General features: G+C 43.7%; 1 protein-coding gene and 3 non-coding genes across 4 annotated transcripts in view; all 4 read right to left on the bottom strand.

Moving 5' to 3' along the window:
- Positions 1 to 10,352, bottom strand: part of WDR43 (WD repeat domain 43) — a 31,275-nt gene continuing 20,923 nt past the window's right edge. Inside the window, exons 11-18 of the mRNA XM_075595420.1 lie at positions 9,439 to 9,576; positions 9,219 to 9,305; positions 9,003 to 9,034; positions 7,703 to 7,766; positions 6,757 to 6,870; positions 6,263 to 6,332; positions 4,325 to 4,377; positions 1 to 1,748 (exon numbers count right to left, since the gene is read on the bottom strand). Of these exons, the coding sequence (XP_075451535.1) occupies positions 1,599 to 1,748; positions 4,325 to 4,377; positions 6,263 to 6,332; positions 6,757 to 6,870; positions 7,703 to 7,766; positions 9,003 to 9,034; positions 9,219 to 9,305; positions 9,439 to 9,576 (708 nt within the window). The 3' untranslated portion in view covers positions 1 to 1,598. The remainder of the gene's footprint in view (positions 1,749 to 4,324; positions 4,378 to 6,262; positions 6,333 to 6,756; positions 6,871 to 7,702; positions 7,767 to 9,002; positions 9,035 to 9,218; positions 9,306 to 9,438; positions 9,577 to 10,352) is intronic.
- LOC142494105 (small nucleolar RNA SNORD53/SNORD92) lies at positions 5,955 to 6,031 on the bottom strand. The gene has a single exon (XR_012801340.1). It is a non-coding gene; the product is annotated as a small nucleolar RNA SNORD53/SNORD92 (small nucleolar RNA).
- Positions 7,507 to 7,583, bottom strand: LOC142494104 (small nucleolar RNA SNORD53/SNORD92). Its single transcript, XR_012801339.1, has one exon. It is a non-coding gene; the product is annotated as a small nucleolar RNA SNORD53/SNORD92 (small nucleolar RNA).
- LOC142494101 (small nucleolar RNA SNORD53/SNORD92) lies at positions 10,134 to 10,209 on the bottom strand. The gene has a single exon (XR_012801336.1). It is a non-coding gene; the product is annotated as a small nucleolar RNA SNORD53/SNORD92 (small nucleolar RNA).

Genomic DNA, 10,352 nt, shown 5'->3' with positions numbered 1-10,352 from the left:
TAAAGGAGAACTATATTTTTATTCACTTTACAAAGAAGGCGGTATTAAGTTGCCATTAACAGCTCCATTTATAGACAAATATACTGTACATTATACCGGTGGTTATTTAAAGCACTGCAGCCCCCGCGCTCAAAAAAAATAAAAAAAAGTTTAAACTGATTCGGTCTTGGTTTACAAAACAGATCAGAACTCTGTCGTGCAAAGTTTTAAAAAAAAGTCCACGCTCTGTATGCGGTTTGCATTGTACAATCAAAGAGGGGATATGGCAATCGTTTTTGCTGGATTTATATATATACAGGCATACTGGGGAGAGGGGGGAGAATTACAGGAATCTGCTCAGATCTGGTATTTCTCAAAAGCACGAGAATGAGAAATACACTTTTGAGTTACATATAAAAATAGGGGCTAGGCTAAAAATTAAATAGTCCACGATTTTCATGGAGAAAGGGGGATTAAATCGCAACATCACTGAGCGAAAAAACCAAGAACCTGCCGAAGTCTCCGTCACCACCAGCAGTTTGCACACAGTCTGCAATCTACACTGGGCATGGAAAGGGAGAAAGATGCAATAACTCTTACACAAGGTGAAAAACTGCAGCTGGGACTTCGGTATTTTACCCAAGACTCAGAAAAATGAGTAAGATGGGACTTCACAAAGCAGTTTTCCAGAGGAACACACGTGGCTGTCCATGCAGTTCTCTCATAAGGTAAATAAACATTGTAAATAAACTGATGATTACAGTCATGAAAATGCTTAAACTGGGCTTAAGGGCTTTTTTTTTTTTAAAGACCGTCAAAATGTAAGATGGACAGGGGGAAAAAAAACAAAAAAAAAACCCCACAAGTTTTTCACATTTTAAGAGTAATTGCACCGTCAGACTTCTGACAGACTGCAACATATTGTCTGTTGGGTTTGTTAAATGGAGTGAAATGCATTAAATCACATACCACATCATCATCATCATAATAATAAAGGGCGATTTCTCTCCTTTGGTTACAAATTCCATAAACCAAAAAGGAAAAGGGGAAAAAAAAAAAAAAAAAAAAAAAAAGTTACCATACGATGGTAGTGGGCATTTATTCCAAATACAGATTTTATGTCCACAGATTGACTTGACCAGTTGGTCAGAAGGTCTTGAGAACAAAGCTTCTTAGTTGCGGAAGGACGTTTGGTTCTCAGAGGGATGGCGAGAAGGCAGTCGTGGTTAATTAACACCTTCAGTGACCTAATGACGTACAGTGTACGTCGAGTGTCACCCCCATGGGCCCCGATGACGTACATTGTACGCCATTGGCCTTTGGTTTTGTTTTTTGCACCACACTGAAGGGGGCCGCCCCCTCTCAGTCACATCCGGCCCGACAGCCGAAGTACATAAACGATCACGTGTTCGCTCCGAAGAGCAGTCACGTGATCTGGAAGTGCCACGGCACTGGCACAGAGGGGTTAACATGGTGATGGTTGAAATGTGCAGGGTTCCTGAAAAGAAAGCCACCGTTGAACACTGCTGGGGCTCGAGTCGTCCCCGGGGAACAGTTTGCGAGGTCTGATGTGTCCTCCGTGCCTCGGGAGAGCTCGCCGCTGTCGCACGGCGCGGACGCTACTCTTCCTCGCTCTCATTTCCAGGGTCCAGATCGGAATCCCCGTTTACTTTGTCCACGTTCATATCTGGTTCTTCCTCTGATTCTTCCTCCTCCGAAGTCTCATCTTCTTTATTCTCCGTCTCCCCCTCCTCTTCCTCCCAGTTATCCTAAAAAACACACAGGCATGGAGAAGCGGTTCAGTACAGGCTGGTATAAAAACACACAGGCATGGAGAAGCAGCTCAGTACAGGCTGGTATAAAAACACACAGGCATGGAGACGCAGTTCAGTACAGGCTGGTATAAAAACACACAGGCATAGAGAAGCAGCTCAGTACAGGCTGGTATAAAAACACACAGGCATGGAGAAGCAGCTCAGTACAGGCTGGTATAAAAACACACAGGCATGGAGAAGCAGCTCAGTACAGGCTGGTATAAAAACACACAGGCATAGAGAAGCAGCTCAGTACAGGCTGGTATAAAAACACACAGGCATGGAGAAGCAGCTCAGTACAGGCTGGTATAAAAACACACAGGCATGGAGAAGCGGTTCAGTACAGGCTGGTATAAAAACACACAGGCATGGAGAAGCAGTTCAGTACAGGCTGGTATAAAAACACACAGGCATGGAGAAGCAGTTCAGAACAGGCTGGTATAAAAACACACAGGCATGGAGAAGCGGTTCAGTACAGGCTGGTATAAAAACACACAGGCATGGAGAAGCGGTTCAGTACAGGCTGGTATAAAAACACACAGGCATGGAGAAGCGGTTCAGTACAGGCTGGTATAAAAACACACAGGCATGGAGAAGCGGTTCAGTACAGGCTGGTATAAAAACACACAGGCATGGAGAAGCGGTTCAGTACAGGCTGGTATAAAAACACACAGCCATGGAGAAGCAGCTCAGTACAGGCTGGTATAAAAACACACAGGCATGGAGAAGCGGTTCAGTACAGGCTGGTATAAAAACACACAGCCATGGAGAAGCAGCTCAGTACAGGCTGGTATAAAAACACACAGGCATGGAGAAGCGGTTCAGTACAGGCTGGTATAAAAACACACAGGCATGGAGACGCAGTTCAGAACAGGCTGGTATAAAAACACACAGGCATGGAGAAGCAGTTCAGTACAGGCTGGTATAAAAACACACAGGCATAGAGAAGCGGTTCAGTACAGGCTGGTATAAAAACACACAGCCATGGAGAAGCAGCTCAGTACAGGCTGGTATAAAAACACACAGGCATGGAGAAGCGGTTCAGTACAGGCTGGTATAAAAACACACAGGCATGGAGAAGCAGCTCAGTACAGGCTGGTATAAAAACACACAGGCATGGAGAAGCGGTTCAGTACAGGCTGGTATAAAAACACACAGCCATGGAGAAGCAGCTCAGTACAGGCTGGTATAAAAACACACAGGCATGGAGAAGCGGTTCAGTACAGGCTGGTATAAAAACACACAGGCATGGAGACGCAGTTCAGAACAGGCTGGTATAAAAACACACAGGCATGGAGAAGCAGTTCAGTACAGGCTGGTATAAAAACACACAGGCATAGAGAAGCAGCTCAGTACAGGCTGGTATAAAAACACACAGGCATGGAGAAGCGGTTCAGTACAGGCTGGTATAAAAACACACAGCCATGGAGAAGCAGCTCAGTACAGGCTGGTATAAAAACACACAGGCATGGAGAAGCGGTTCAGTACAGGCTGGTATAAAAACACACAGGCATGGAGAAGCGGTTCAGTACAGGCTGGTATAAAAACACACAGGCATGGAGAAGCGGTTCAGTACAGGCTGGTATAAAAACACACAGGCATGGAGAAGCGGTTCAGTACAGGCTGGTATAAAAACACACAGGCATGGAGAAGCAGTTCAGTACAGGCTGGTATAAAAACACACAGGCATGGAGACGCAGTTCAGTACAGGCTGGTATAAAAACACACAGGCATGGAGAAGCGGTTCAGTACAGGCTGGTATAAAAACACACAGGCATAGAGAAGCAGCTCAGTACAGGCTGGTATAAAAACACACAGGCATGGAGAAGCGGTTCAGTACAGGCTGGTATAAAAACACACAGGCATGGAGAAGCGGTTCAGTACAGGCTGGTATAAAAACACACAGGCATGGAGAAGCAGCTCAGTACAGGCTGGTATAAAAACACACAGGCATAGAGAAGCAGCTCAGTACAGGCTGGTATAAAAACACACAGGCATGGAGAAGCGGTTCAGTACAGGCTGGTATAAAAACACACAGCCATGGAGAAGCAGCTCAGTACAGGCTGGTATAAAACCAGACCTCTCCAAGGTGCAGTTTACCAAACAAGGGGCTGGTTCCCCCTAGGAGAGGCCTGTGTGGGACACTGGGAAATAGGATAGTGAAAGGGACCAGAAAGTAACAGATCTAGAAATAGATACAGCCACATGAATATATTCCAAGAAGCAAAACATCTTAATTAATTTAAATTAGATTGTTGAACACAGCTCTCAAACCGGTTATCTTGCCGAGAGAGCATTGAATACAGAACGGGAGTCCCAAAAGTAAGACCATTGCAATGTGAGACGTTTGGTCTATGGAAGTTCATGCTAAAACACCGCATGGTAGCCGCTCTCCCATGGTGTTGACAAATCACCATCAAACCCCCCCCCCCCAATGCTTTGCTGCTACGACGTGGAACCCATCGCTTTGCAGTGAAGGGGTTAATGAGACCGCCGTTAAGCCTCATAAAAACATTCAAATGAACACTCACATCCGACTCACGCTCTGCAATCATCTCTTCATCCGATTCTTCTTCTGAGGACTCTGTAAAAACAAATCAAAATCTTAAAAAGGAGCCATCACCCCCCCCCCCCCCCCCAATTTATGTTTAACCTTTCGTGGACGGTGGAGTTCAGAGCCAATCCGGGATCACCGGACCTCTCCTCCCCTCATTATACATATGCACCGACGAGACCACTGATTTAAAGCACAAGTTCCTCCCAGAAACATGCATCGTATTTGCCATCGGCATGTAGCACATTGTCTACCAATTTAAATGGGTTCCAAGGAGTTCCAAAAACACGACATTCAACTACATGCACAATAGCTGCTAGAAAGAATAATGCGGCTCTAGACCCCAAATTGATTTAGGCGCCATAGTGATCCCAAATTTGCCATCATGTGGGTTGGGTTCTATTTTACAAGTCTTCAGTAAGATGACCAAAGCACATCAATATATATTTCTCAGAATGTCCCACGGTATGACACGGAGAAAGGGGTTATCCTGCTTGTCACATGGAGAAGAGGATTGAACGATATTACAATGCAATATTACAGCATTGTTCTCACACCGAGATTAATGGGACAACAGCACCAAAATCATAACAAAGAGGGTCTGATGTCTACGCCGAACGGAAGGTCAGGTGAAAATATCCAGGGTTTTCAAAGGACTTTAAGGGCAAAAAAAACAGGTGCCTCCTCCCCGGGTTCAGCTCACCTCTCCCCAATTTCCATATGTTTGTGACAGATCCAATGCAGATCATTATTCTCGTAATTATACAGGTAAATAAGAATTTTAATCAGTTAGTGTTAGGACCTGCGATATTATGGTCATGCCTTGAAGTGGCTCGCAGGCTTATAATGCTTTGGCCAAAGGGTTAAACTAAAAGGCCCTTTTTTTAAAGAAAAAAAAATATATATATTTATTTTTTTCCACTATTTTTGTCATATTGGTAGTAGCTCTGGGCTCCCTTTGTGTTTTGTAGTATACAGTGCCACGCTCAGTAGCACTCCTTTTGACACATACAAATATATACACACACACTTTATGGTAATTTGGGGGGGTTTATGACCTTACTGGGTATCTGTGTGATTTAAAAAAAAATAAAAAATCAGGTCTCACATTTTTGTTAAATAGTGTAAAAAGCAAGTTAACAGCTATAAAATAAGAGTTTACAACTCCAGAAGTTCTGCAATAAACTGGTTCAGTGTGCGAATAAGCATTATATAAGTGTTGGGGAACGCAAAGAAAGGTGCTAATGTCCCAATAACTGGATAATTGTATAGGACCCTCTACATACAGACTACGTATCAAACTTGTATAGCTTTATTTATATAGCGCCCAAACTGTACTCGGCACTTCACAAGAGAAACTTCCAAGGCAAGTCTACATGTAGCAAAGCCAGAGTAAAATACTCAGTGACCTAATGGCATCACTTTGTTAACAGGTGTAAACTCTTCAGATCACAATAGCGAGATTGTATACTTGTTATTTAGCACTGAAAAGCAAGAAAAAAATAAAGCAAAATGGCTTCAGAAATGAAAGGAAATATTAGGTCATATTTGGGAGTGCATGTTTAAGTACCTGAGAAGCAGACAGGCCAGAGAACTCATTAGACAGCACGCTCAGACAGCCAAGAGAATTCTAGCATCACAGTGTTCAGAAGTATGCGAAACCATTCTCTGATCATCACAGCGTGCGTATATTACAGAGCTAGGGCCGGTCACGCAGCAAGAGGCTTCATATTACTTTTCTAGCCAACTAAAATGGCAAAGTGAGTAAAATGCATTGATATAGGTGTGTGGGTGTGTGTGGGTGTGTGTGGGTGTGTGTGGGTGTGTGTGGGTGTGTGTGTGTGTGTGTGTGTGTGACAATTTTAATTAAATTTCCTTTGATAACGTACTCTAGTGTTTTAAATGAATAGTTTACCTTCTTCATATACAAGTTTTGCTTTCTGATTTAAATCCGTCAGATCTTGCGATTTTTCCGATGCTGCAACCTATACAGGGAGAGGAGCAGAGATTGCAACCTCACGTAATAACACCGCTGTTTGCAAGCGGAAAAGTAATGCTGACCGTTACCACAACGGCTGATGTCCTGGTCAGACTTTGCCCCACACGGTTTCCCAAATAAAGATACAATACTCTATCGTAACCATTTAAAGTAATAGTCTGCATACAGGAAAGACAATCTCCACATATAGTTTACCCATAGCAGGAACATGTTGGAGGCGGCAGGTGGCTGCCAAGTTTCCCCTCATAAGTAGAAGCGATGCCCAAACCCACTGCATTTACCCTGCTGCTAAAGTAGTGGGGCCTTCAGCCCGGCACAGGAATGCACTGCAGGTGCATACAGCAGCAAAGCCATCACCGTACCCCATATTTGATCTATATTTAGGCCACCTATCCCCCAGAGCATCTTACCTGCGTGATCAGAAGGTACAGTTTTCCATGAAGGCGGGAAAGTTTCTGCAAGGTCTTAACCCTGCTCTCCATTAACTGATACAACATCCCCAGCTGTGGGACCAAGTCTGGCAGCTGCAGAGAAGCATTCACAAGGGGTTCAATTCATCTAGAGCCAGCAAAGAGAGAAGGCGCTGTGCATGCAACAAGAAGTGCTCCACTGCTACAGAAAGTACTTCACAGGCCACCAGTCAGTTTTAACACAGATAGATATATATCTCTATATACAAAAAAAGAATATCACCTGTGAGCACATTCACGTCTTAGACAGGTCTGCATATATTTATTGGACTGGTTTGCCGTTCCCGGTCCCTCTGCGCGCACCTCAATTACTGTTAAGTATACTTTCTCTTATATTTTATATAGTCTGTTGTATTTGAGGGCACCCAGAAGTTTTAATCTGATCTACATATGGACATCTAAAGAAGAAATGTATAGCAGCACCAGAAGGGACAAATACAATTGTGAATAATTTATCTGTCTTCTGGTGACTGTTTTTTTGAGATTTCCATTGTATGCATATATACTTTAATTTCCCTAGGAGGGGAATTCAGCAAAATACACGCCCAGAATATAAAAAGATTGCTCCAGCATGTAGCATTGCCAAAGTGGCTTCCCAGTAGCACAAATGAAAGGAAATATTAGATCATATTTGGGAGTGCACGTTTAAGTACCTGAGAAGCAGACAGGCCAGAGAACCCATTAGACAGCACGCTCAGACAGCCAAGAGAATTCTAGCATCACAGTGTTCAGAAGTATGCGAAACCATTCTCTGATCATCACAGCGTGTGTATATTACAGAGCTAGGGCCGGCCACACAGCAAGAGGCTGCATATTACTCAAGCAGAGCGCGCAGCCTCCACACAGGGGTTTGTGCTACTAGTGGAAAGTCTAGAGAAATACTTACAGTCGAAAGGTAGGATGCATGAAGAACAAAAACCGCTTTCAACCACCGGACCATCAGCAGGGCACTAGCGAGAAACACATAAGTATCAAAACAAAAGGAGTAAACCAGCAGCTTTTTCTTTACGGATATTTATTCATAATCGCTACTAGGTTTGTAGGGCAGCATGTTGCATTATACCTACAAATATAACTGTATAAACCAGCACAGAGCAGCGGATTAAAGTATTTCTAGTTTAGTATAACTGCGTCACAACTCAGCCCATCTCCCAGATACCAGCCGATAACTAGCCAGCCGTGTTAGGACAAAGAACTTTATTTCAGTGATTTGGTTTTGCGCTTTTCAAAGAGAGGGGTTCTGGGCAGAAAATCTGTAGAGCTATTAAACATAACTTAAATTTACAAAAACGGGTTACAAGGCAGAGACCTAATTGCGTGGAGGAAAAATAATATATTGCAAATGGGGACTGGGAGTTTAAGTGCAATGTTTAATATCACATCTTGTCCAGAAAATAAGTCACATTAGGGAGAAACCCCAGTACTAAATCCTCATGTGCAGTATGTACAGTATAGCAGGACACGCGTGGTCAGACAGCACACTGATCTATTTGCAGTAACTGTAATGCACTAGCAGAAATCTGAAGTGCTTCCACATTTATTCTCAGATCATCAAGAAAAAGACCCAACGTAACCAAGGAGTAGGCGATTGTCTGAGTGTGAAAGGAGGTCGGGTATTGTTCAAACGTCTGCTTCTCACCGAATGCATCACCCGATGAGCGAGTGCGACACCAACACCTTTATTCTGTATTACCAGCTTTTTTGGATTGATACCTAGCAGCACATTCGCGGGAATGCACAAAAAGCGCCAACTTCCTTTCTACGGTTAGCACTTTAGCAATTACTCTACAACTCTGCCTTTGTCACCCAGAACCCACACGGTATTAAAAAATACAAAACTTGCCAGTTACGATAAATGGATAATGTATCCAAGAGATACATTTCCACTCTAGTGTTAGTAAATGTTTTCTTCACGAAGCAAAAATACCATGGGGGAGTCCATGCTGACACCTCGTGGTTGAATCAAGTAGTTGCAGATTTTGGTGCAATAGCAATGGATGAAAGATACTACACACATTTTCAGCTAGAGATCTTGGGTGCCTTTCAGGACATGGGGAAATAGAACAAGCATGCTGCGGCAATACACTGCGCCAACTCATATTATGGCAAACAAATAACGTCTACAGTATTATAGAACGGGATTCAGGACACATAGTATAAAGTGTCCAGATGCAGAATAATCTTACCTGTAGGGATGTCCTTGCAATCTCTTCGTCAGCTGAAAATGAACAAATGAATAAACAGGTCACTGATCCGGAGACGGACTATCCACTTTATTCTGCGACTTCAACATAGTATTTACATTAATAAAAACCACAACACTCCTCCAAAAGACACAATTGACCACAGCTAGGCAAGAAAGCCGCTTGTGAGAGGGTGTTACCACCTGGTACAGATCGTACCTCATGCACGAGAGGGATGACTGCATAGACTGGGAGCCTGGACACCGTGTTCTTTATTAAGGAATCCTTTTTGGTCTGGAAGACTTTCTGTGAAACAAGAGCACACAAAGTGTGGGTATGAGAGGAGAATCCAGGGCACTGATGTGGGATTCACAGACCCGACTGTGCTACATAACCAAAACATAAGAGGGAACAGGAAAGGGTCTCCCCCAAGCCTTACATTTAAGATGTTCGCATCGCTACTTTCCAGTCCCTGCACCAGGAGCACCGCGAAGCTGTCCGTCTGCGGCAAGCCACCTTTACTTTCCACTTTTGCCATGTCAATATCCATGGCACCGAGTCTATCTGCAATGCTGGCCTGAAACACACAAGCGGCAGATTAACACACATTTCAATGGCACTTCAATCAAATCAAGTAGGCTTTCCTACCTAACCTAGAGTTGTTGTAGGATTATGCATGAGGTCTTCAGAAGCAGACCCTCACCGCGTTACCAGCCTGGGTTATATGACAGCGGTTGGGGGTGAAATGCAGCACAGCCTATAGTAATGCACAAGCCAGGCTTTTATTGCGATTGGAAAACAAGACCCGCGGTAAGAAAGGACCGAGGGGGGGGGGGGGGGGGGGGAGAGAAGTGGTTTTCCAGCCCTTAGGGGCCATAAAAGAAACAAGGAAGCAGACAACTTTTCTTAATTTCATCAGTTATTTTCCTTACCCAATCAAGATTTTTTTTTTTTTTTTTTAACTAAATACTACAGCTTCACCAGAGAACTACAAGTTAATAAAGAAGGCTCTGGTTTGGCCAATGTAGAGGGAAGTTAGAGAACTTTCCACCATCTTTCATCGTAAAGCACATTAATACTGTCGGGAAAGGACAAGGCAGACGTTTAATAAAATAAACAAATAATACCCAACTCCTGCTCAGACAGCCAAGAGAAGTGTCTTCACAGAGTATCTGACACAAGCGAAACCAGTGTTAAGTCATCACAGCAGGGATAGTTATTGTGTCGCGACAAAATTGAGACCAGCCAGTTCATCTTCACGAATAAAAAACTACTAAGCTGCAGGTAACTGCCTCTTCACACTGCCCCCAAAACAGACATGTCCCCAAAAACTGAGAACTGCATAAGTGGCAG

Source organism: Ascaphus truei, chromosome 4, assembly GCF_040206685.1.
Source record: "Ascaphus truei isolate aAscTru1 chromosome 4, aAscTru1.hap1, whole genome shotgun sequence".
Classification (NCBI taxonomy): Eukaryota; Metazoa; Chordata; class Amphibia; order Anura; family Ascaphidae; genus Ascaphus; species Ascaphus truei.
The sequence above is the reverse complement of the archived record's forward strand: the minus strand, read 5'-3'. Positions and strand labels throughout refer to the sequence as shown.